The sequence below is a fragment of the Nipponia nippon genome, unplaced genomic scaffold, assembly GCF_047370975.1.
Source record: "Nipponia nippon isolate SJK-2023a ecotype South Korea unplaced genomic scaffold, ASM4737097v1 scaffold_3, whole genome shotgun sequence".
NCBI classification, from domain to species: domain Eukaryota; kingdom Metazoa; phylum Chordata; class Aves; order Pelecaniformes; family Threskiornithidae; genus Nipponia; species Nipponia nippon.
In genome coordinates, this window is record NW_028262347.1 from 69,441,560 (window position 1) to 69,468,399 (window position 26,840).

Consider the following 26,840-nt stretch of genomic DNA (forward strand, 5'->3'; position numbering starts at 1 on the left):
CAATGCCAGCTGAGCACTGTATTTGCTGTTGCAGCACTATAAATCATAGTGTACCCAGGCTGAGTGCATTGGTATAAGATCGAGTGAAATAATGTCTAAAGAAAAGAAGAATGTTTTTCTTCAGTTACGTGTGTGTATATATTTTTCCCTGATTTGCATGCAAATGTCAGAACTGCAGGCTTTGCTACTACTATTAATTAGTGGTGTCACAAAATGATAAAACCCAGGAGGTGATTAAAACCTGTGGATGTCATCAGCGTGAGGCGTTGGAATGGCAGAACAATCACCAGAAACCGTTATCTCCAGGCTCAGCCCAGCCCTCAGTTAGACGATTGCTACCACAAAACCACACAAAACCGCCGTGCGCTTGGCTGTCAGTGGAAGCCCAGCAAATGGGTCAGCTTTGCTGGAAAGCTCGCTGAGCTGGAAACCCAGCTGAGCTCCCTGGGGCCAGGCTACAGCTTTGTGTGAAAACCATGAGGTGAAAAACACGGCAAAAACCGGGTGAAAGCTGGCTGCGGGTGTCCTGCAGTGCGAAGAATGGTGTGAAACCTGTGAGACAGCTGAACGCGGTGAGCGTCAGGAGCGAGCGAAAGGTTTGCGCAGCCCCCTGTGAACTGGATGCATTTAGAATAGCCCCACGACAGGACAAACACAGCGTACGCCTACAATGCTTTCTATGGGGTGGTTGCAGACCGCCGCTGATGCCGGCGTTTAATGCCGACGGTATTTAGGCGAAGCCAGGGGCGTGCAGCAGGGACGATGAGCACGCAGACCTCGGGAACCCCTCCGTCTACTCGTGAACGCCAGGACAAACCCCGGGCAAAACCAGGTTTGGGTCCTTGGCCCCGGCCTCTGCCCGCAGAGCTGCCTCCAGCGGGGCCGCGCCTCCCGTCAGGACTCGCTCGGGCGGGGAGGCCGGGGAAGCCGCCGCCGGTCGCGGGCACAGACCGGGGCGCTGCAACAACCGCCGGTTCGGGCCCGGCCCGGCCCGGCCCGGCCGCGCCCTCCCAGTCAGCCCGCCCCGCCCAGCGGTTACTGGCGGCGGGCGGGCTCCTGGGACGGGACCGCCACCGCCCCACCGACCGCCCCGCCCCGCAGCAACCTCAGCGCCGCCCCGCCGCCGCCGCGGCCCCTCCTCAGGTGAGGGCCGGCACCGCCCCGCGCCCAGGTCGGAGCCCGGAAGCCCCGAGGCCCTGGCGGCGGGGCCATGGCGGGCGCGGGGCCGCGGCGGCTGCCCCTGCCCCTGCTGCTTCTCCTTCTCGTCGTCTCCCCCATGCCGCCCGCCGGCGCAGCCCTGCGGCTGCTGCTGGGCGCCGCGCCGCCCTTCACCTGCTCCCAGCCGGTAAGCGCGGCGGGGTCGGGAGAGCCGGGAACTCGGGGGTGCCGGCAGGCGGGCGGCGGGGCCGGGCAGGGCGCGGGGCCGGCGGCGTCCCCGCGGCCTCCGCAGCGGGCCGGGCCGGGCCGGGAGGCGGGGGTTTCCCGCTTCCTGCCGTCTCTCGCGCCGCCAACGGCCGCTAACCGCCGGTGTGCCGCGGGGTCCCACGCGCGGCCGTCCCCGCGCGGCTCGGGGCGGGAGAGGGGCGAGGAGCCGGCGGGGCGGGGGCGGCCGGGAAGCTGCGCTGAGGGAGCGGCTTCTCCGCCGGGGCTGCGGCGGTCAGCACCTGTCGGGCGGGGGGAGCGGTGCTCCCGGCCGGGGCCTGGGCCCGGGCCCGTTCCGCTCCCTGACAAGCGGGGAGCGGCAAGTGGCGCTGGGGCAAACGACCCTGGAGCCACCTCAGTCCCGGCCGTGGCCTCGCGTCCGCAGGCGGCTCCGGCGGGCAGAGCGGCGGGAGGGCAGCGCTCCCTGGTGGGGCGAAGCTGGCGGCGAGCGCCGGTCCGAAGAGGAGCCTGGAAGCGGGGGGAACTGCCTGGGGTGGCGGCGGACGGGCCCCCCCCGCCGAGCTCTCGCCGCCGGCAGCGGGTGCCCTCGGCCCGTCCGAGGTCGGTGGCGGTTATGATCCTGCTGCTGACCTCATCCTTGCGTCACTCTGTGTTGCTCAGTTAAGACCCAGTACTTGTTTTTGTACGGTTTGGGGGGGCGTTGGTTGTGGTTGATGTGGGCTGTATGTATCAAACAACTGTACGTAGCGCACAACTGCATTAATTTAATGTTAAACTAGAATTATGAATACTGCAGAATTAGCCTGGCTGCCAGGAAACGCCTGTCACTAACATGAGGGGCCACAGCTGGGGCTGAGATTTGCTAAAACTGCCTGAAGTTACTGAGCAGGATGTAAGTCTTTGCTAATAGTTGAGGTTGCCTAATGTCCTAAATGTTTTAACCTGTTCCTTGCAGCTGAGGGTTTTTTAGGAGGAAGCAGGGACTCTCTGCTGAAGGAGTAGGTAAACAAACATTATACATACTTGAAATTTTGAAAAGCCAGATTTTGGTTGCCTTTTCTCGGTGTGAAACCAGCCAGAGAGGATATAGATTGAGAGGTGCAGATGTGGTGTCTATAGAAAAAGTGAACTAACCAACCTGAGGTAACTTCGGCAGCCTGAAGTATGAACTCCTAGTTGGTCTTTCTCTCTCTGGGTTTTTTTGGGGTTTGTTCTGGTTTGGTTTTGTTTAGTTTTTTTTTTTTTTTTTGTCTAAGATACATGTAAAGGGTGTGTAGGAGGGGGAAGAGATCTAGTTTTGCTTTTTATTTCTGTTAACAATAGCACTACATGCACAAACAGGATAATGGGCAGCTATCTTCTAAGCTAGAAAGTTTTAGATGTCATGATGCACTCTCAGCAGTCTAGCAAAGGCAGCTAGTCAGATGTAGCTATAGACATATGTAAACTAAAATGTGTCCTTTGGGATGAAAGCTTGTATAATCTTTTCCTGTACACGTTTCCTATCCTTTGTCTGTTCTGCCTCCTTTCCTAATGTTTGACCATATCCTTACTCCTGTTTTACCTGACCTCTGCTCTGCTGCCTTCACTCCTATTTACCCCAAGAAAATAGTCCACTTCTGCACTTTTACTTTAGGCTGGACATTGTGGAATTACAAAATGCAAAATCTTAGCAAAGGGGAGAGAGGACATTACAATATTGCTTAGGCATCTAACATAACCATGGATATCCCAAACATTGTTAGTCACACAGAGCTTGAGCGCGATACATGATGGAGTTTCTGTGAGTCCTCGGATGCCTGGGCTTTGACTGACTTTGTCTTCCTGGCTGTACCTCTCTTTTTAGGGAATATGAACCCACAGTAACTTGGTGAGGGGTTCACCAGTACATCACCGACTTTCACTGCGGAAATGCATTGCCCCACACTCTGGGTGTGCTCATAGATCAGTGAACGTGTAAGCCTGCTACTTTGGCCTTTTCTTTCAGTAAGCCATTTTCTAAAATGCAGACAGACTTAAGAAAAATTAGTTGGCTTAAGCCAATGAGCAGCCTCTTCAGAAGCAATTGTGAAGCTGCTGACACATATAGGAAAAAGTACCATCAACTGAAGTTATGATAGTTGAAAACAATTTCCCCTTCCCTTTCTGTCGGTTGCACTGTTCTCCGAGGACGATTCAGTAACCCTTCCAGTGAGTGACTGCGGTGTGGTTCAGAAGGGAAGCCGTTGCTGAGCGGGGTTGGTAAGACCCACTTCCTTTTTCTAACCCACTACACTCGAGCTGTTGCTGCTGAGCTTCGGAGTAGGTCAGGGCGAGCCAGCAGTTTTTTCAGTAAAACTTTCATGTGGCAGAGGCTGTTTTGGAGATGGAGTGGTGGAGGGAAGATGTTACATCAGTATCGGTAGACACCTGTAAATTGCGAAAGTAAAACTAAATGCTCGTTAACAGCTCATCTTATTAAAATGCCAACAAATGCACTTAATGGGCCTTATTCACCACCACTCCATCAAACCTGCTTAGCTGTAAGGCTGAATAGTACAGCTGCAAATCCAGTTCCTTCTAGTAACTATTATTTGAATATGTCCTCTGCAGGGAGGTAGGGTTCAGGGTTTTTTTTCTATGCACTGAGGAAAAATGTCCCACGGCTTAAATACCCATCTGGGTTGTTCACCATCAAGTGTTTAATCACTGTGTTCAGTCATTGGGCCGTAACTGTTTCACAGTACAGCATGCCTCGTGTCCTGGAGGAATGCAGTGTTTGTAACCCTGCCATCTTTAAGGGGCTGGATAGGTGTGCGTAGTTTGGTCTTTGAAATCCATCTTGCCAGCTTGATGGGTATTCACTAAAAGTCTCTGGAGAAGAATTGATGCAACATCTTTATGAAGATGAGCAATGGTGGTGCGTGTGAAGAAGACTTTTCCTGGTCCTCCTTTACAAATGCGTTCATTTTGCCGTTGATATTGACCGACTTCTCTCATTCCCCTCTGTGTCGTCTTTTTGCTGTGTAGGATGTTACTATAAACCATGGTGACGCTTAGCACTGCTAAAATATTTCTGGACTTCTTGGCACAAAAAGGATTAGTGATGAAAACCACCGAACTTCAGCATAAAAAGGGTTAGTGATCAAAACGACCAAAATATGATAAAGAAAACTTTAAAACTGATTTTTGTGAAGAAGCTTTAGCTTTTGAGTTTGGATTTGATTTTGCTGAGAACTTATATGAGGGCAAGAGAAAAACTTAGAAACTATAGAGAAAAATGCTTAAAAAATAAAAACAATTTTGTAGAAGATAGTTGTTTCCTACCAGCCTTAAACAAACCATCTTTTGGTAGTTATTCCTGTAATGTGTTCATGTCCTGTTGGTCTCTGCTCCTTTTAACTAAGGACTCAGGAAAGGGGAACTGCAGTAAACTTCAAATTGGCCAAGCCCCAGAAGATATGTGGAATGGCTCATACGTGAAAGGAGATTTTGGGAAGCCAGAGTCCTTCCCATTCAGCAGCCGCTCTTTAAAGGAAAACTGGATGCTTGCCCAGCTCACAGCAGTTTTTTGCTAGTTACCACAGTATCCTGCTGGGAAATCTTGGGCTCCTATTAATTTAATTGAATTGTTATGCCATGGTGCTGTTAATCAGTTTCCCGTTTTTTTCAGATTCGTATGATTCTCCACGGCATATGGTCTGTTCTTTTTTGATGTCAAAAGCAAGAAAAATCATGGAAAAAAGGGTGAAAGAAATAGTTGCTTAGCTTTCTTTGAAAACATAGCAAGTAAACATGAAGAGCTGACTGTGCCTGTCGTTTTCTGCTGATAATAGTTTCAGGCATCACCTCACAATCGTGTTGTTCTCATATTTATGCCTCCCATGTCTGTAGCTTTGTGTGTTGGGCCTGCAAGGCAATGGGAAGCTGATGAGAAGAGAGCATCTCGGTTTAAGCCTCTTCTTCTATAATAACATGCAGAGCGTGTTGCCTGGCTGTGGGGCTCCATCTTCAGTTTTTCTGTAGAGCTCTTCATTTTTGTTCCTTCTCCTCCCATTTCTCCGCTTGTCTGTTGTGTGTGGACTTACACACATCTTAATTCTGTCAACGCTTCTAACATGCTTCTAGCTTTATGTGGGTGAGCAGAAACAATCAACGCTGTAATTTTATTTCTATTGTATCATCTAAATTTGTGCTTGCTCAAGTAGGGAAACTAGGTTAAATACTTCTGCTGACCACAGCTTGTTAATGCACTCTGAGCGAGCCAATGCATCAGATAAGGTTTTGGGATGGTTGGACCTTTACAAGGGAGAACCAGCAGGTAGTCCCCTGGTGCTGAGAAGGTAGCCAGTGCAAATCTGGAAGTAGTTCACTTATTTTACTGCAAAACCAAATGGCTTCCTGACTTTTGGATGTCATTCTCTGGAGTTACACTTTCTTGGTACAAAAGTGTGCCCTCAGCTGCGGCCCAGTCCAATTCACCTGGGCAGTATCCAAAAAGGAGATGAGGGTTTTCATGGTGACTGCTTCCTAGGTATCCTTTGGGGTTGTTCTGTCTCTGCCTGCATTGTGGCTTTATCGTCATCTTCTGTTATCTTTGCTTTCTTATGCCAATAGCAAGGACTTCCTGGCTGGATGAATTGTTCTTGTGGGCATTTTGGGCTGTTAGGTCATCCCTGTAGTGCTTTGGAGACTGCGAAGGGAGTGGACCAACAATTGAGTTGGTGCAGGCTGCCGTGTGGTGGGAGAATCCTTTTGCCCCCCTCTTGTGGTAAACCTGCTAAATTCTTGACTAACTGGTGGCAGCTTAAAACACTCCAACATAGTCAGCTGCACGTTAAAAAAAGTGTTACTGGCACAGCAGGTAAACAGGCTAGTGTGGGGCAGGAAAAAAAACATATGTAGGTAGCCCCTTGAAAATCCTGAGTAGGGTTGGGGAACAGTGACACACCAGAAAAACTATTGTTGTTTGTCCCTGTAGAAACCCAGTGTTGCAAGGTAGGAGATATATTAATTGTCAAGTTTCAGTTCTGAATCCTCATCAACTGACTGATGGTTCCTGATTAAGCTCCTGGCTTTTTAATGAATGTTGGAAAGGGCACAGCCTCATTGATGCTGGGAACACCATTGCGAACACTTTACCTGGGACAATAGACCTGGAGGAAGAGACAATCCATTTATCTGCTGTGCTGGTTCAATATTCACATTGATCATAAAAGAAAAGAGGGGAAATGCAGCACTTCCTCATTTAACCATGTCTTATATGCTGATAAACAGAAACACCAGCACTCAAATGAAAGCAGATGTTGCTGCTCTTCAGGCAAATAATGCCTTATAATTTATATAAGGGTTTTATCATTATGCAGTTTACAATAATTACTGATAACTGCAACAGCACAAGGACAAAATGACTGAATATTAAGTGACAGGTTTTAATAGAAGTCATTAAATTACGAACAAAAAACATGGTTAGTAGCCAACTATTTCTGTTGCCTGTTGTGAGTTCATCCCAGCTGGCAGCTCAGCCCCACACAGCCGCTTACTCTCTCCCCTCAGTGGGATGGGGAGAGAATTGGAAGGGCAAAAGCAAGAAAACTTGTGGATTGAGATAAAGACCGCTTAATAGGTAAAGCAAAGGCTGTGCGCACAAGCAAAGCAAAATCAGTAATTGATTTCCATCAGCAGGCAGATGTTTAGCCATCCCCAGGAAAGCAGGGCTTCTTTGCATGTAATGGTTACTTGGAAAGACAAGCGCCATCACTCCGAATGCCCCCCCCTTCCTTTTTCCCTCAGCTTTAATTGCTGAGCACAAGGTCATATGGTCTTGGAGTATCCCTTTGGTCAGTTGGGGTCAGCTGTCCTGCCTGCCTCCTCCCAAATTCTTGTGCACCCTCAGCCTACCTGCTTGCGGGGAGCAGTGTAAGGAACATAAAAGGCCTTGATGCTGTGTAAGCACTGTTCAGTAATAACTAAAACAATCCTGTGTTATCAACACTGTTTTGGTCACAAATCCGAAGCACAGCACCACACCAGCTGCTGTGAAGAAAACTAACTCCATCCTAGCCAAAACCACTGCACCTGTTTATGCAAGGAGCATTATCAGGCTAAATAATTTACCTAAGAAAGTCTGATTAAGCATTTGAAGTGTTAGGAGTAATTTTTTTTTTCATAGCTTAATCTGCTTTTCCATACTGGTAGTTACAATTTATATTTTTTTCTCTTTTTCAGTGATTGTAGTTTAGCTAGTTTCGGTTTGGTTTAATCAGCGCTTGCTTGCTCGCTAGGTTTTTTTCCACTATCAAAGGATTTAGGTTGCAGATGCTATGTGGGAGTGTTTCGAGCTGGGGGGAAGGAAACCTGATTTGGGAGGTACAAAGTTGCAATAACATTTCTATAACTATGCTTGTAACCACCTTAAGTCCAACAGGATCTAAATACTCAATGGAGGATTTGTCAGTACATTTGCCTGCAATAATTAGGTGCAGTACAAGAGTTGAAGTACAGTTCAGACTAAATTGTATTTATATTCAAATTGATCAGGTTGATTCCCCTAGATGTGGCTGGTTTGACCTTTTGAGCACAACAAAAGTAAAGTACCTCTTACATGTTGTTACACGTTGACATTAAGTTCATAGATTTATTTTGCTCTTGGTTATGTTAGAGCTCCTCTGCGCCACACAGGCACTGCTACAGAGTTTTGGGGCCATTTGTCCCAAGACTCCCATCTAGCCAGACCCTGTCTGGGTGTTTCCGGAGTTGTTAGTGCAACAACCTCGCAGTGAGGCTGGGGATCCAATGGTGAGTTGAAAACTCTGAAAGAAGATCCAGAATGAAGATAAGGGAGAAGGCAGGTGGCTTCTGCAGGTGAGCTGCTAACATCTGGGGATCGGGGGAGAAAGGAAGAGAACAGAGTGAGAGAACAGCAAGGAAAGGTTAAGTCTGTCACTGTTTATCCTTTCCCTCCTCATTTATAAAAGAAACTTTGATTAACAGTGCAAAGTAATCAGAATATTTGTTCTGACTCTGGGATGTTGCCTTAGTCCTAACTTAGTGCAGCAAAGATGATTTCAGTTTGAAAAAGACAATGTTGCTAGCTGTCTGGTAGGAAAACAATTCTTCGCCAAAGTTTAGTTCTCAGGCAAATTGTTATATAGATTTGTATATATTTAGAAGGTCAGAGTGGCCAATTAGGCAGATTCCTTCCTTTGAACTGATTGAAATATTTCCTAAATGATAATGAAGTTGGTCAGTATTACACAACTTGGGTGTTGCACTGAATCCTTGTCAATGTACCGTAACTTGGGTACATTTGTAGTACTGCTTATTGGAGTGTGGATGTATTACTTGTGAAGGGTGCCTGGAGACTGGATTTATACCTGTGTATTGTTTTGACTTGTGTAACAAAAGCTTGGAAGAGATTTTCGGTTGGTTGGTTGGTTTTGTTTTGTTTTGTTTTTTTTTAATGTAAGCATGAGGAGCTTAATGCCAAATCTGCCTGCTTTCACTCAAGGTTTGTAGGAACACAAATATTAGCTGAAATGTGAGTGTTAATGTCGGAAGTATTTTTTTTCATAGTCAGTAGAACTCTGCTCATGTTTGAAATGGGTTGCTCAGCACAGCTGGTATGATATCCGATTTAATCAATTGCTTATACTTTGTATTTCCTTCAAATAATAAAAAGCTTATTAGTTGATGTGATGTTTTGTTTTCACTAGGACTTCTTCAAAGGCAGGAGGTAGTTCTGGCTTGTTACAAGCCGACGAAAACCAGCACAGCTGGGAAAGAGCAGTGCCCGCCAGGCCTGGTGGTTTGTTCCCAGCCTCTCCTGTACAAGCAGGAGCAGAGGTGCAGCAGAGCAGAAGGGCAGAAGATCTGGTTCACAACTGACCTCCCTTCCTCCCCTTGAGTCGGTTTCAGGCTGTAGCCGGGTGCCTGTGTGGTCACACGCATGCTTGTGCCAGCGCAGGGCAGGCTGCAGTGCTGGGGTGTCAGTGAAGGGAGGTTTCGGGCTGCATCTCTGTCAGCGATGGTGTCTAATGCCAGCTTAGCATCTGTGAAACTTCCCTGTTCGTGCCACTCTGGAGGGCCTGTTCACTACTGAAAAGGCATAGCTGGCTTTTTTAAGCATCCGTCCCTGAAAATGTAAATACAACCTTGGATAGCCATGGCTATGCCGCATTAATAAGCTAAGCCCCAAATACACTCGGAGTTGACCTTAACAAGTTGCAGAGAGATTAAAAGCCCTGCTGCCTTGCCTCCTCCACTGGAATGAATTATATTGTGGCAACACTGTGACAATAATATCCACTTTTATATGTCAAGGCATAGGAAACAAGTGGGAGGAAACCTAGCCCTCAGCTTGATTTACTATGTCAGTGAAAACTTCAGACTTCCTTATTGCTAGGATTTTGCATCACATTAACCAAGCAAGCTTACGTGCTTTTTCCCCGGTGACCACGGGGTCTTCCAGTGTAATTGAAATGTACCTGGGGGGAACCAGGCAGAGCCCATTTAACTTCTGGTTGCTTCTTTATGTTCAGAACATCTTTATCCTTAATATGAAAGAGTCTAATTCTGATTTTTTTTTCTTCATGGTTTGCCTCTCAAATATATTTCTAGAACGTAAAATCACCATATCCTACTTACAAGCCTGGCACTTACTAAATGTTGTTTTTTCCCTTGCCTTTTTCTTAGGAGGCATCAGGAAAAAGACCAGCCATAACTGATGCAGCCTTTATGTTCAGAAAATACAGGACCTTTCATCTCTGTGTGCTACTAGTCATTTATTGAATTTACATTTTTAGAATGTCATTGCATAGTGGTTTTGAACCTAAACATAAGATGAAGGGGATGCCCTGCAGTAGGCAGTATGTAACCCAGTACTTCAGTGGCAAGCCTAGCTGCAGAGAGCTCATGCTTCCAGTCAGATGGGCTTAGACCTTGCAAACGTTACCAGCAAGATCAGTGCTGGGTAGCAGTAACTTAAAGCAATGGTGTTTAAAAACCATACCTGTCTACTTCAAGCAATCTTTCATGTCACACTGGTTTCTATTTTCACAGTTCTGGATTTTGGAAGGTTTTTACTGTCATCATCTTGCATTTTTGCCTCTCCAATTTCTTTCTATTATTGCAACTGCTACTGTCACATACGCAATTCGGGTCTTCACAGGTTTCATGCCCTGCGTCCTTTGGTTTTCTGATTAACAACTTTGTGCAATGTTTCTTGATGGTTAATTCTTCCAGTTTGTATGCGTCACTATTCACTGAATTGTTTTCTTCTTGCCCCTCTCCTGCCACCAAGCAGAAGCAAATTACTGTTAATCCAGTTTCTATTCTGAGACTAATATTCTTGTTTCTTTCCCCCCCACAGGATTTAAACTGCCTCGTAAGAAATAGTAAGTAATTTTTTTTTCTTCATTGCGGTTTTCTCATTGACTTGTGCTTTTTTTTTTTTTTTTTTTTCCTTTCCCTAACTGGGCTCATACAGCAAGTTCTTCCCGCTAGAATCCGAGCGATGTGAAGTGAAGCACTGCTATCATGCCTTGCTTTGGGAGTTTTTGCTTTGATCCGTAATCAGCTCCAGCAAAAACAGGAATGGGAAGTTGTCTTTTTCGGGATAGAGTTTGGGGGTGGGGGTGGGTGGAACACAACCCAACTTGTTTAGTTTCTATTTAAAGCTGGGATGGTCAGTTTTTAAAGAAATGGGAATTTTTGGAGAAGTTTGTCAGTAAATGTTCATTACAAGCTATTATATCTATGATAGTACTTGATGAAAAATTAATGTATGAACTAGAATTTAAAAAGAGGCATAAAGGGGTGCAGCTGAGAGAAATTAATGTAAATTATTGGGCATAAAGTCCAATGAATTAACTCAATGATCTTAAAAGTCTTTTCTAACCTAAATGATTCTATGATTTGGAAAAGGAAACTAGAGTTCCTGTAAGTCCCACTGAACAAATGTATTGGACATATCAGGTGTAAGGGGTCAAGTCTTAGCAATGGCACACATCTGAAACACTTTAGTATAATAATGGGTAGTGCTCTTAAAAAAAGGAGAACGTTCTGCATTTGTCTGTTTGGTACACGGAGCCATCTGGACAGCACTGCAGAGCTCTTTGGCCTTTCTTTGCAGACGTCGTTTTAAGCAGGATCATTTCTGCCTCGGTGCCCAACCCTGTATCGTACTGGCACTCATATTTTTGCAGCCATGCTTGACATGCCAGATCAGGGAGATGACTAGGCTGAAAATAACCAGATTTTAAACTTTTTTGGCAGGAGAGGGATTGGGTGGGGTCAGATTGGATCATATGTCCCACTGGCAGACAGCCATTGGAATACGGCTTGAAAACACGGCTAAGCTAAACTGCAGCTCCACCATTAAAATGCTGCCTTATTTGAATATTTGGTTTAAATTCTGCCTTAGGGTTCTTGTTATGTTTTTCTGCTCTAGGGGGAAGATTTTTTTTTTTTGTGCTTAGAATACTCTTTTCTGAAAGGTACTTTAATCTTATCAGGTTTTGTATAGATATTTATTGGTAGAATGAGCATTTAAGGATTGTCTAATTACTTCCTAAGCCTAAAATGATGCTGGGATGAACCAAGAAGGAATAGTGCATGGAGTAGCCCATCAAGGAAAGGGGGAAATCTGTTTGTTGGGTCATTTTTACAAACCAGATCATCACAAAGCCACGTGATTGTTTGAACTCATGCAAGGGAATAAGCGGAAAATGTAGCCAAGAGAGCAACCTTTCATTAGCAACATGAATTTCTATCAGCTGAAACTGGTAGCAAAACGTTTTGCTTTTGAGGATTTCAACCTACAAATTTATTCTCTTGCTCTTCGTTGTTCTTTTTTCAGTATTGCAGTGGTTGAGTGTGGATGCAACAAGTAACTAAAGAATATCATACCAATCTCTCTGAAGCCTGTATAACTGTTTTACCTTTTTCTTCTTTTTTTGATATATTCAGTGATCACACTAGCCTGTTCATATGATTCATAGATTGCATGACACAGCTCATGTTCTGTAGTTTTTCTGCTAGTTTTTCAGCAGTGCTGTTATAAATAAATACTGTTATAAATTCTCATCAGGTAAATACGGCCTATACTACATGTGCTCAGATGTATATTACAGTGTGTCAAGAAGTGTTTTGTCTGAATGGTCCAGTATACAAAGTGACTCAGATTTGTTTTTATTGACAGTTCTGCGTTCCCCTCCCCTCAAGTTGTCATATGCTCTATCATCAGTTATTTTATATTTACTTCTAGATTGTTGATATTTTTTTAAAGATGCATATCATTGGGCCTACGCTCACCCCCACAGAGCTATTTAAAACATTCAAACAGTAATGATTTCCCACTTGCAACTCCTCCTTGATTTGTCAGCCTAGTTCTTCCTGTGTTTGTGCTTCACTGATATTCAGCAGAGCTATTTTTAATATGCTCTAAGTCAAATGTCTTACAAAAGTCTAAGTAGATCGTGTCTGTCTAATGCCTGTCATACCTGATTTCATTTTCTGATGAGATTACAGGACCAGTTTTCCCTAACACTGTATTGACTAGCATAAATTATTTTTCTGTCCAGAGAGCTCATTAGTTTAGGAAAGGCATAACAAGCAGTTGTTGGAAGCTAAATTCAGATGTATATTCAAATTAGAAGGCAGTTTTCAAACAGAAAGTAATTAACTGTTGGAACAATTTCCCTGGGTATCTGATAGTCGTCTTATCATTGGAAGGCTGGAAATTAGTACTAGTCTTCTAACATAGGTCTGTTTCAGCAGCAAGGTGTGGACTTGCTGCCGGAGATATGAGTAAACTTACTTGACCTGTTTAACCTGACTACATTGATTGTGATAGTTACTAATGGATTTTAAGGAAAAGAGGAAGTGTAAGTTACTAGAATGAGTGAGTCCAGAATATTACAGGCAGTTTATAAAGTCCTTGCATGCTGAAAACTGCCTTTTTGAACTGTGAAGCAGTCTGTCACCCAGTTTTGCCTTCTGAATCACCCTAACCCAAAGGGCAGAACATAATTGCAATTAAGGAGAGTTTCCTTGGCCTCCCTCTAAATGGTGGCTTGCATTTGCTGGACAGGTACCTGCATGGAGGTGAGCTGGCTGCAGGTTCCCAAGTGGACTCCTTCTGCTCCAAGCAGTCTTCATGTCTCCTCTGATGTTTTCCGTCAGATGGATGGAAGCCTGCTCCCTGTGCTTCGGATAGAATGGAAAGTAGCCACTGATGGTAAGTGGTGGTTGTTTAATGTGAATGTGGAGCAGAGGAATTAGGTGTCATCTAGTAAGGATAGGGAGGAGAACTATGACTTGAAGTCTTTTACTGATCTAATCATGAAAGCAAAGCTTTGAAATCTGGGGGTTTGGCTGCTTCATTTTGTTTTGCGGGATGATTTTGCTTTCTCTTGGTGACCGAATTGGGGTTTTGTGTGTGCTGGGTACTCAAGGACTTAAAATGTTTCCACTAGCATGGGATAATGGTATTTAAACTGGGAAAAGCAGATAAAAATGGCATCAAGTGACCCACACCTTTACCATGGCAGTGAGGGGAGAAAGGAGGTTCGCACTTTTCAAGGCATAGTAATGACTACAGCAGTCTCGCACAGGGAAATTACATCTGTGAACTGAACAAATGAGAATTAATTTGAAAGAGCCCAAACAACTTATACGCTGTTAACCCAGTGCAAGTTCCTCCTATTTTGGCTAATCTAGTCCTTGTAACTTAGGTTTCCTATATGCAGATGTCTTGACAAAGGAATACTTGTCTCATTGTTAGAGCCTAAATGAGTGCTAGTAAGTCATGTTTTCTGCCTCTCCAAATTATCTTTGATTATTTTTTGTTTGTTTGTATACAGTGTTTCCCTTGCATGCTCTTGTCTATGGTTTTGCACTGATTCAAGACAGAATTAAACACGTTCATTTCTTCCTTCTGCAGGGCCTGTGTCTGAGGGCTGTATAGAGTTGTTATTTCAGTGTAGCTACAGTAGTGTAGAAGCAGGTGTGACTCGGGTAACCCAGTCATTTTGTGTGGCTATGGTTATAAACTTTCTCATTGGGATTGTCAATACCAAAATAAAAGTGTATTTGCTTCGGTGCCCAAAGTGCACGAAGCAGCCTTGAGAAGCACAGCTAAACACAACACTGAACCTGTGGAACTGCCCAGGGTGTCTGGAAGAATGAAGTTGCCTTCTATTCTGCCCCTTCATTTGCACAGATGGAGCTCTGGCCGTGCAGGACAACCTTTAAGCTGAAAGTGCTGTTAGTCAGCCCTGCACGCTCACTTTTTCATAGCCAGTTGTCTTTGTGTTGGGATCCCCAGCACTTCAAACTGGGACAAGGCTAGGCACAGTGGTAATCTCTGTGGAGGCTGCAACCTCTACCCGTGCAGATGACGGGAAAAGACATCTCTCTGTCCCTGTGCCTGCAGCTAGCATCCGGTGTCTCCGAGGGGCAGAGCTGGCTGTGATGCAAGTGAACAGCAATCAACAGATCTGCGCCCAGTTTGACTTTCAGAACAGTTTGCCACTTCAGGTCCGTCCGGATGGAGGCCGGGTGAGTGCAAAGGGCTCTAAACTACTCTCTAGTCCATGGGTTTGTTTCTGCTTTCACTGTCATACAGCAAGGTTATCGATGAAAAAGTACAGACTGGTTAGAAGAGTTGATGAAACAAGGTATTGGGCTTGAGACCTGCTGTCATCTCCAGTTTGTTTTACACTTGTGTGTAACTGTGTACAAGCTGCTTGTTTACCTTGGCTTCTCTTTCACTCTTCCTATCCTTCAGGTTTTAAGAATTGCTGTTCTCAGTGCCTAGCATGTGTTATCGTACTGGATGTTGCTTAAAGCAAATAATTGTAGGAGTTTTTGCATTCTGCTTGACAGCTGTGATATAGCCTTCTTTTTAACTCAACCCTTCCTTTTACTTCGACTTCTTTCTTGTACTCTCTTGCTGTGGAGGAACGCACCAACCTTTGGGGGTGGTTCTTCAGCTTACACTTGGTCTAGGAAACTTGTCAGAAAAATGCTGAGCATCCACAACTCCCTTTATGAACAATAGGAATCTGGAGTTTGTTATCACACAGAATTGGGCCATAGTTGGCTTACCATATGAAGCCAGTGCCTCTCCCAGAATTTGCACAGCATTGCTGATATGTGAAGAACAGTATAGATTTAAGAAAATATTTGTGGAATGGCCAGGTACAGAACTATATATGTATAAGGGCAGTTCTAAATGCTTAGCACTTGCACAACACTGCAAGATTCATACTAGACTAGAATTTCAGTCTCAAAACTGCATATTTTAGCCTCATTTCCTTTCAGCTCAGAATGTAATTAAGTGGAAACTCCACGCAGTTGTTTGGCATGAGACTGTTTGTATCAGAGATCGCAGGAAATAACTGTACTTTTCTCATTCCAAACAGAAGAATTTGAGATCGACCAAGAGACTGGTATATTTAATACACCTGAGTTCCACTTTTTTTTTTATAGTCAAGCTTCAGAAAAAGGGTCATATGGGGTGAGGGAACACAGTGGAACAGGACCAAGTCAGCTGTTAATTTCAGTGCCTTATAGGACAACATTTTCATTTTAAGTCCTTGTGAATGTGTTTTGTTTTCAGTGGAATTTCACTTTTGACCGTTTTGAAGTGGAACCTGGCCAGACTTACCAGGTGACTGTCTACCACCTGCCCAAAGTGAGCGTAGATGGAGACTACAATTACAAGTCCATGTCTCTCAGAATACCTGGTAAGAGATGCTCTAGTTCGCGTAGGCCTTGAGCTTAGCACTTTGATGGTTTGTGGACCTGTGGTTGGTTGGTTTGTTTGTTTTCCAGACCAGACCCATAAACTGTGAGCAAGTTTGGCAGTAGGGTGACAGTATTATAAAAACCTGTTGTCCTTTCTGAATATTGCTCTTTAGAAAGTCCATGGTCCTAGCCTTACCTACAGTACCCCTGTGGTATATATCCAAACTGCGTGTGCTACAAGTCACCATCCCTATTTCTGGCATCCTGTGTGCAGAAGTTTGTCAAATCTCTGCTTGGAATAAAGTGCATGTGGAGGGACTGTTCTGTGAAGGCCAGACCCTTTGATTCTGGTTGCCTGTAGTTCCTACATGGAAGATACTGCTACAGAAATTTTATATGCTCACTAGAAAGCTGGACAAAACCTTGGACTTGGGCCTTTGATTTCTGAGAAATGGCGTTTGTAGCTTGTCAAGAATTCTGCTACAGCTATGGTTAAAAAGAAATTCATAATTAAACCTGAAAACTAGTATAGGTGCTCCTCTGAGAGGCTGTCTGAAGATAAGTTACATCTCCTGGATTTTGTTGCTGAAATGTTCATCAGTGGAGCAGGCACAAAGATACTTCATCTACATGAATGGGGCTGTAGAGTAATCTTTCATGCTCTTTGCAGGCTATTGCTGCAGCTTTTACTTAATTTTAAATCTATCAAAGTTGCCCCTCTGCTTGTGGAAGCTGGAAGTACAGGCCAGAATTTCCAAATTGGAAGGAGTAAAGTTTGGCTTCTAATATTAAATTTAGACAGGTGAAGTTTGATTTCAAAGGCACAGTTAGGCATAATTTACCAATAAACTTGATAAAGCTGAGTGCCTGACCTTTTCTTGCGTATATGAAAATTTTCCTGTAACTAAAAAACTTTTTTTATTGTTTTCCCTGAAGATGCTGAGCATCTGCAGTGCCCTCTGGCTGCACTGAGTAGTTTATAAATATTTGGCACTCAATAAACTGGTTCATAATTTTCTTCTTAACTTGCTTACAGTTTTCAACATGAATTTAGTTATAAAATGGCAAAGTATGTGGTGTGTCAGTCAATGTAAGCTGCAAAAGGAGAGGGGGCACTTGGTTTTCAGCCCTCTTATCCTTTCTTATACCTGGTCATGCTGAGAGCTTCCTGGCTTTTGTCTTCCACTGTTCTTCAGAAATCTAGTGCATTGTGCCAAGCTCCTCAGTAGTTGCAGGGAGCTTTGCTGATTAGAGCTTACCTGTGGATTACAGAGGGGCTATATATTTTCCAACTTTGAAAGCTGGAAATTTAAGATACGCCATGTTTTCTTTCAGCTGTTTAAGCAGGGAGTTGTTCCTTTCCCTTTGTGTCCAAACCCTGGAGGAGAGACATAGTTTAGGCTGAGACTTGTAAATCCCACATTGCTAAATGTTAAATATGTAACTCTGGATTTGACTCTGAAGAAAGTCCCAAAGAGCAGAGCCAATCTGCTAAATGAAGCAAAGAGAATTATAAATGTGTAACAGTGTTTTGTGATCAAGAAAGATTCCAGCCTCCTAGTTTTCCTGGGGCAGAATGCTTTTGGAGGAATCTGCCACTGTGGCATTCCCAAGGTCCAGAGATCAATATGAAGTTTTAATTCCACTCTGACCCTCTCTGCACAAGTCTTACATTAGCAAGACTTGTCAAATATTACTATAACAACAGTATTGTATGTTTTCAGTCTTTTCTTATTAATTATCTCTGTTCTGGAAAAAAAACACCATAAAATCAGTGGAGGGGCTAGTTTATACATTGGAAACCAGTACTATTCTGCAGCAGAATGTTGCTTCTGCTTTGGAACAAAGGTCTCTCCTCATCAGGGAGGGCTTAGTTAGGTGTCTGGCTTCTGGTAAGAAAATGGGTGTTTTTCCTAAATGGAAGTACAATGTTTCTGACTAGTCACTGATGATCTTTCTTGCAGACTGCAAGGACTCTCTAATGAAAAGAACCATCCCGTGTATAAAGACAGGTAAAATTTTTTCTGTTTGAGTCACGTAGACATGAGTGCCTGTGAATACTTCTGACAGTTGAGAAATTTGGGAATATCTGTACTACTTCCAGGCAGCTTGTGGGAGCCCAGGATCCAAGGTAAAAGTCTAGATGATACAACTCTGCTTGTGAGCTTTAACCCATGGATGGAGTCAGCCCGATACCAAATTCATGTGGACAGTTTCCTGAATGAGAAGAAGTGTAAAACAATCACACATGATTTCACTGAGGTAATTACCTTCCTAAATTATATCCTCTGTGATAATTTAGACAAACATTTCTTTAATGGTTACTAAACAAGGAGTTGGACCCCTAATGTAGGAGATGCAACAAATGCACTTGTACAGCAATTTTCAAGGGATTATTTTCATGAATTTTTAATTACCTTTGGAAAGGGGAACTTTACTTCAGGAATTTGGTGGATAAAAGATCAAAAAGTGGTTTTATAATGCACGGAGCAGTCTGTAAAGATCTGCAAAGAAAACAGAAAATTGATGCTTAGCTATCTGGGCTTTATTGCCTTTGTCAAGCCAATGCCTGGGGGATAAGACTAAATAAATCAGCCAAAATTGAGGTGCAAAGTTTGAATAAATCAAGATCAAGAATGAGTGGTTTTGTAACAGATGTTTCAATCAAACTGAGAATCAACTCCTGTAGGTCTTACAGCCTGTATTTTTGAGAAGCTCAGAGTAGACCCAGAATGTCTTCTGACATGAAATGTTCCCCTTCAGGCATCTGAGGGAGGAGAAATGCTGAATATTTGGTACCGGTCCCCACCCTTCCTTAGGGAAGGACAGCTATATTGGCATGCAGTTTGCCTAATCTTTCCATTCCTTCTACATTTAAAACCCTTTGTACTGTGTGCACAAATATGTATTAAGTTATTGCTGACACAGCTGGTACAGCTCTGTGTGCATATTTCCCTGGCAGAGGGGTATATACCTCATTTTGGAATATGTACCGGTTAGTCATTGTCAAGAATATATTTAGATTGTCATGATATTGATATTGTATACAGCAGGTAACAAGGACAACTTATTTCTGTTCTAGTGTCAGAAGCAGCAGTGTTGACAGCTTTTTTAATTAAACAAGGAAGCTTGTTAATGTTTACACATTAAATAACTGAAGACACTTATATTGCTAAGAAACTAAGTTTAAGTTAACACATTTGAAGTTTTACGATGTAAATCCTTAATTGTTTCCTGTTACCTGTGCAACCTTAGCCTGCTGTCTTTGTTCTATTACCATGTCTGTCACACAGGACATGTGCAGTGATGGTGGCCAGACCATTTATCCGTTTTGTTCTGTGGGCTTCTTGTTCAAAAAAAAAAAAAAAAAAAAGAAATTTCTGCTTCTTTGGACCACTCCATAGTGTCACATCAACTCTTTTTCTTTTTTCCTGCTTTCATTCCGTTTTATTTCTTCCTTCCCTTATAACTTGCATCTGATTCTGCAGGGTGGACTGCAACAGCAAGTGAACGTCACAATCAAAATGGAGAGGAACATAAGAGCTTGCTGCACCTACAGAATACAGGTAGGATCTCACTGTTGTCCCTGTGTCCTTCCTTCACCAACACCACAATGAGCAGTTTAGGAATGTTATGCTTTTTATACAGTGTTCTGTTCTGAGATTGCCTTATGCCTAATTACTTGTAAGAGGGAAATGATGATGATGGCTGAAAGAACATTTAGACAGTGTTTTTTCCTTAGTATAGGGTTGCCAAGTCAGAAACTATGGAGTGGGAATGGCAAGTATGCAACCCCAGGAGCTCATTGCCTTCTTAATGTATAGTGTAAGAATTCTTCATTAATCTTGTTTTCTGAAGGGAAATGGGAATTCTGTGTCCCTGTGCTAAGATACAGGGAATGTAGACGCAGGGGGAAAGTAAAGTGGGGAACAGAACTGCTTTTAAGAATAGCTTCTGTTTTCTGAATTTCTTCCAACTGCAGATTCAGCCGTTCTTTGCAAACTGTGGCACAGACTGTCCGAGACACTCTGCTTTCATCCCATGTTCACCAGCTCAAAGTGAGAACTGCTTTTCTGTAAACTAGATTCCCATTGTCTTACAGATGAGAGCTGAATTTTTAATGTAACTCTTGTCTTTTGCAGGTACAGACCCATCAGGTAAGAAGTTCTTCCAATACCCTGAAACTTTTCTTGCTGCTCTTTTCCTGTCATATAGAGTAACAAATGATCCTCCCTGGGAATGACCCAATGGGCAGGAAATGTCCCCTTGTAACACTGAATTCAGAGTGAATTGTGTTAAGAGTTACTTCACCATGATTATATGAGGCAAGTATTTGTATGCAGTGTGAACCTTAAAGAGCAGGTTTTTTAGAGACACTTCACTTGCATAAAATTCTTTGAGAAACAGTTTTGACAAGAAGAGTCTTAACATAAAATACTTTCTGTCACTTTGCTCAGTGTTAAAAAATTTGCATAATATAAAGCAGCTTTTGGAGAGAATAGCTTGCATATATTCATTTTTATGAATGTCAAGATAAATCATGTGCATAATGATTTGACATCTTTTTTTGGCTGCAACAACACCTGTAAGGAGCTAGTTTGACCAAGATTTAAGAAGAAAAAAGGCACCTGTAGATTGAAAAAGTCCATCACCCAAAATGGTGATTTTTTTTTTTTTTTTAAGATGGATTACATGAACAGGCAGGACATGGGTGGCATGCCTGTCAAAGCTGGATAAACATTGCTGTTCAGAGGAAGGTTGTTGATCTGGGTTTTCAATGTGCTTGTTGTAGAAGTCACTTTCTAGCTCAAACAGAATCCAATACATAGCATTAGCAGCGAGGCCTGTTGGAACCTTAGACCGCAAGCTGTGAACTCACGCCTAGATATGCTGACCGTATGCTGAACTCTTACTTAGCTACATGAAGGAAGGCTCTGAAACCAGTGCAAACCGGGAAGATAAGGTAGCCGAAACCATCAGCAGAAGCTGCAGCTATTCAAGATAGGAAACGTCCTGCCTGGAGGCAAAGGAAGGATTCAATAAGGAACAAGAAGACCCCAGACCCAAATATTACTATTGGACCAAACCGTTGTGTGAGGGGAGGGGAACTCTAGACTGTAAGGGTATAATTGCCCAGGGATCTCTTTGTTTGGGGTCCCCCCCGGAGGCATCCAGCTCGAGCTACTCTTCACTACTGTACCACTCAAAAAATTTGCCTGACATAGGTCATGTCAGAGACTCTGCTTCAGGGAAACCTAGGGTTGAGCCTGAGTGGAGACAAAGCGCCCGAGGGTGAGTGTGCGTGTGTGTGAGTGAGGAGTTGAAAAGGGGCACCCGTCAGCTCACTGGAGCTGCCCGCTGCAAAGGGACGCGGGTCCTAGCAGTTAAAGTCTCGGGTGCTGTGTGTGCGACTCCCTGAATAGTGTGTGAATGCTCGTGCAGCTGCTGCTCCTTTAACATGCTGCCCCTAGGGTTCTTTGTGGGGCAAGTTTATGGTGTAGAGCATCATTGTGAAAGCAGGAATTAGTTTTGAGAAGTGACTGTGGTATGTTGTAAGGGGGAAGTGCTGAACTACCCATGGTTTTGGGCAGAGCCAGGGTCCTTCTCCCTTGGCCCCTGCTGCTCAAGAAACTTCTGTTCTTCGGTGAAACTATTTGTGTAAAGCAATGTCTGAGCACTACTTTTGTACTGCAGGTGATATGATCATATGGCTCTACTGGTGTATCACTGGGATCTGTGTGTTACTGGTGGGATCAGTCATAGCAGGTGTGATTTGTATCACCAAAAAACGAGCAGGTAAGACTCATACCAGCTAGGAAGAAAAGAGTCAATATAATACTACTATATTTTTCCTACTTCTGTACCTATTCCTGTTGCTGTTTTCTTCCTTGCTGTTCTGATGTCTTGCCACTGAGATAATGCCTATGTAAACACCTTCTGTTTTACATCACAGGACTTGTAACATCCTAATACCATCCACCTAGTTAAGTAAAGCCTTCCATGGGTTATGCTGTCTGCTACTCTATTTTCATAGCAGTTCAGAGGTCATGAGGGGAAAAAAGGAGCTTCATAGTTCAACCCTTTGTTTCCTGCAAATTGCTACAGATATCTCTTCCATTTATTTTTCTCCTGCATTGCATAAGAGTTTTTTGCAGGACAGAAGCTTCCTATTTGTCCAGACTGTAGTCTTTCCCCTGTCCCCCAAAGTGTCTACAAAATTCATTTTCATACTCTTTTGAGCTTAAATAATGTTTTTTCAATTACGATGGAAGAAGAAAAACAGGATGCAGAGGTTGACATTGAGCAGGTTGGAAAATTGGGTACTTAAGGACTAATTCCTAGTCTCTTGTGCTGCAACCATGAGGCAGTTACCACAGTGAAATTGCAACTCACTGTTTTTTTTTACCTGAGAGGAGTAATTGGAAATCTTTTGGAAAATTTCTTAACATCAAACTTATAGATAAGATGTAGCTAGGGACATTTTAGTTGCATCTCCAGAGAAGCCTCTTAAGAAAAAGCTATCTTTAAAAAGCCCCTTCTCCTTAAGGAGAGGTAGCAGAACAATCGAGGGTTCTGTACTTCTTGAGGCTGGCCAGATCTGGGGAAGATGGAGAAAATTGGTTTTGAGTGCATTCCTTCTCCTCTCAAAGGAAAAATGTAGCAAAGTACATAGCAAAATTGGCTGTAGAAGAATATTCGTTTAGTATATATTTTAACTAGGCTTCTCCTTCATGGTTTTATCCCTGCACAGTTAAAGATTTTTTTTTTTTTAACCTAATCTTTGGAAAGTGTTCTCGTTTTAAGAGTTTAATCTTATCTTGTGTTTTCAGAACTGACAGTGACTTTCTCTCTCTTCCAGGACAATGGCGAGGGAAATGCAACCACAATGATCTGCAGACTGGTAAGATGTCCTGCCTGTGTTTTATCAAGCACATCTAACGCATTTTGGTAGTCTCACGCGGTTGTCCAGAAGGGGCTCTTGTAGGCTCTATAGGTGCTTCTCAAAACCAAAATGTAGCCTTCCTGTTTAGCTAAAAGAAACTTTGTAATATCCAATAGCCTTGGACAGAGAACATGGAAGTTGAAATGCTGTATTTGGCAGATGGGAGATAATTGCTTTGTGAAGCGGTGAGGCTTTTGACCCAGCTGAGGCTGTACTGGCAAAAGAACCTTTGCTAATCATCTAAGCCACAGCAATAGGAGATTGTTTTGGGGTGGATGCACTCAGCTCTCCAGCAGAGAATATAGCTACGTTTGCAAGCCTCTTGAAGCTGGTGTATTACTTGTGTGGTGAAATTCCATGAACCATCCAGGCATTATTATAAATCACAGCTCCGCTGTCTGGACTTTCATATTAAATTTCCACAATGAAGCCAAAATAGCTTCAAAACTGGTAGTTGTTAGAACCTTTTGTTAATGTTCTCCTATGTTGATTGCTGCCGGCTTGTACCATTACAATTTTGGGAATGTGGCTGGGATGAATATTTTTCTGTCTTTCAGCAGCACCATATATCGACGTTCCTTTGCCACCCTTGAAGCCCCGAAAGGTTTGGATTGTGTACTCTGCTGATCACCTGCTGTACGTGGATGTGGTGCTGAAGTTTGCCGAGTTTCTGATGACGGTCTGTGGCACTGCTGTAGCCTTAGATCTGCTAGAAGATCATCAGATCTCGGAGTTAGGGCCGTTACCCTGGCTTACTCGACAGAAGAAGGAAATGGAAGACCTATCTTCAAAGATCATCATCTTATGTTCACGGGGCACCCAGGCCAAATGGCAGGCCATGCTTGGGAGTGAGCCTGTGTGTCTCAAGCAAGATCAGCAAAAGCCAATGGGAGACCTGTTCACCCCAGCCTTGAATTTGATCCTGCCAGATTTCAAGAAGCCAGCCTGTTTTGGAATGTATATAGTCTGCTATTTTGAGGGGATAAGTAGTGAGAAAGATATACCTGATCTGTTCAACGTCACATCCAGGTACCAACTGATGGACAAGTTTGAGGATATTTATTTTCGGATTCAGGATTTGGAGAAGTTTGAACCTGGTCGCATCCATCGAATCCAGGAAATCACAGCTGAAAATTACATCGATACCCCTAGTGGGAGGAAGTTGAAAGAGGCGGTACAAAAGTTCAAGAACTGGCAGACGGAGCACCCAGACTGGTTTGAGAGTGAAACCATCTGCTTGGATAATGATGAAGAGTTGCAGTCCCTAAACAGAGAGAGCCAGGTGGATTCATTGCTAAGCGAACCGGGTGGAATTGTGAAACACCAGCTGCACCTACGGGAGCCTGACCCTAGCTGCTGTTACGTCATCAACCTCCACATGCAGGAAGGTGAAAGCAGAGGCTCTAAACTGCAGCCTCAGCTTAATCTGTCTGGGGATCCGACTTCTCAGACTATGGTCCTTCCTATGGATGAGACTGCTTTGATTCAGGTAGTGGAGCCAGTCCCTTCCATGGAAGATAGAAATATACTTGGTCATCATGTGCTGAGTAATGAGGACTGTATGGAAGGAGTTCCTCTTCTGGAGACAAGCTTTCCAAGGAGGAATAGCATCATCATCCACGATGACTCTGAAGCTTCAGCAATAGATGACCAGAGTCCTGCAAACCTCTCAGGTGAACTGAGACACCATCTGAATGGACTCATGTATTCTCTTTATCAGCAGAGTGTCATTCCTTCAGAGCCATCTCTCTGCCAAGAGGAGGCTAACCAGCAACACCAGCTGGTTTTTGATGACCAGTGCAAAGACCAAAGACAGTCAGTGCAGTCAGACCAGGGCTACATCTCTAGATGTTCTCCTCTGCCTCCTGATGACCTTGTGGAGGAGGAGGAGGAGGAAGAGGAGGAGGGGGAGGAGGATCAGGAAGAACAGGTGGTCTTCCATGAACTCTCTCCAGAGGTCTTGAACAGTCTAAAGAGCCTCCAGCAGCAGCTGTTTTTCCAGGACATTCAACGGAGCTCTGACTGGGGGTATCCAGCTGAGGTGATGGACATTGGCCAATCTTTGGAGGACTGTTAGGCGCTACCTGGGACCTGCTCCATTTGAAATACAGGGATGGAAGGTGGTACCGTGCACAGTGCTGAAACTGCATTTCCAACGCCATCCTTGTCCTTGTATTGTGAATGACTTACTGGTGGGACCTTCCTGTCTGCTGCTAGGAGACAGGATTGCCCAGCAGACTGGTAACGTTGCTTCCAGTCTCTGCGGAGAGAAGCAAGAAATATTAGCCACCCCTGTGAAAGAACAGGCAGTAGTTCCGTTCCTTGGGGAAATGCATTACATTGAGTCCTGACGGATGGATGGCAGAAAAATTATTGTAGCTCATCCACTTGTGCCTTCAAAATGCCCTCCAGCTGTACTGGTCCTATTGCACTGGATAAAAGTCACGGCCAGGGTTTGGAAAACAGATTTAGATAACATGGCAACATTTGCGTTGTGTTTTAATACACATTTTAAACATTTTGCTGTAAATACTGTGTTAAAGATGTGTGCCTTAAACTTCAGCTAGGTTAGGGCTCTCTCTGCCTGGTTGATGTGTGTATCTGGAGATTTTTTCTTTTGCCACTCATTCATTCATTTGCAACTGCATTTCCATGGCCATTCAGAAATGGAGTAACTCAGCAGTCAGTGGGATAAACTTTTAATTAGGAATCTCCATAACCCTCCCTGCCTCCCTGCTGGAAGGTATGTGCTTGAAAACCAGCTATAGGAGGAAGGGGGAAAAGGAGCTAATAGATCAAAAAATGGCATTCAGGCTTATTATACAATTATAAGAAGAATCTGGGACTGAATACAGAATTACTGAATCAGGGGAGTCTCGTGTATTCTATAACGCATGGCTGTTTGCTTTTGGACATCGTAGCGCCAGAAAGACTTGAACTGAAGATGTGGGTAGTGACACGCAATTATGGAAATGAAAGACTATTTTGGAGGGGGGAAAAAGTGTAGCTTCAGCAGATGCTGTTTTAGAGTGGAGATTATAACTGAGTTGGGGAGGCTGAGCTAAAATGAGGGTAAGATTTACTTATGTGGCTATAAACTGAAGCAGAGGTAATTCAGGCGAACCATTGTGAAATACTTAGACTAAGGGGTTCATCTTCCGGGAATAGTGATGGTAACTGTATCAATTCCAGTGTTTTTAAAAGATTGGGATGATGCACTAGGAAAAAAAATTGTTCCCTGCGAGCGATTGCATGTTGGCCCATGTAGCACTGACTGGGTAGCAGAACAGTCGAGGCTGGCGTTTACCCTGTTTATCACGGCTTCTGCAGTCCCGCCTGCTGGATAACGGCTTGTGAGATGTAAATACATCCAGGCTTTTCTCCTTTGTGTTCAGATAAGCTTGTCATCTTCCTGTCCTTCTAAGTTTACTTGTCAAAAACATCTTTAAGAGAATTTTACTTCAACTTTTTAAAAATCTGGTATCTCAGAAGATAATCTGCTCTCTTGACTTGCAACCAATATTGTATTATGTATATTTTATAATTTTATTTGTTTATAACTTGTGGTTTGCTTCTTAAATTAAAAAACAAGAATACTTTTGGATATATTTACTGGTGTCCTTAATTCTGCCTAACTCCTTATGTTAATATTATAGAAATCTGAGGCAAAACCTGAACCAGAACTGAACTGGCTGGCAAATACCAAAACATTCCTGCAAAGCACTGCGCTGCTGGATGCAGCTGAGGGCCCTCATGCGTGGGAAGCGCGTGCTCCTTCAAAACG

General features: G+C 43.8%; 1 protein-coding gene across 2 annotated transcripts; it reads left to right on the top strand.

Moving 5' to 3' along the window:
- Nucleotides 1-1,099: 1,099 nt before the first annotated feature.
- Nucleotides 1,100-26,660, top strand: IL17RA (interleukin 17 receptor A). 2 transcript variants are annotated; one of them, XM_087767332.1, is made up of 13 exons: nucleotides 1,100-1,345; nucleotides 10,733-10,757; nucleotides 13,454-13,600; nucleotides 14,798-14,922; nucleotides 15,986-16,112; nucleotides 18,078-18,125; nucleotides 18,218-18,375; nucleotides 19,602-19,679; nucleotides 20,096-20,171; nucleotides 20,256-20,270; nucleotides 21,808-21,909; nucleotides 22,973-23,014; nucleotides 23,614-26,660. In XM_087767332.1, the coding sequence occupies exons 1-13, from the start codon at nucleotides 1,211-1,213 to the stop codon at nucleotides 25,131-25,133; spliced, it is 2,598 nt and encodes an 865-aa protein (XP_087623458.1). In that variant the 5' UTR covers nucleotides 1,100-1,210; the 3' UTR covers nucleotides 25,134-26,660. The 2 variants fall into 2 exon arrangements, with proteins under 2 accessions (XP_087623458.1, XP_087623459.1); XM_087767333.1 differs by having other exon boundaries at nucleotides 23,617-26,660.
- Nucleotides 26,661-26,840: the final 180 nt, after the last annotated feature.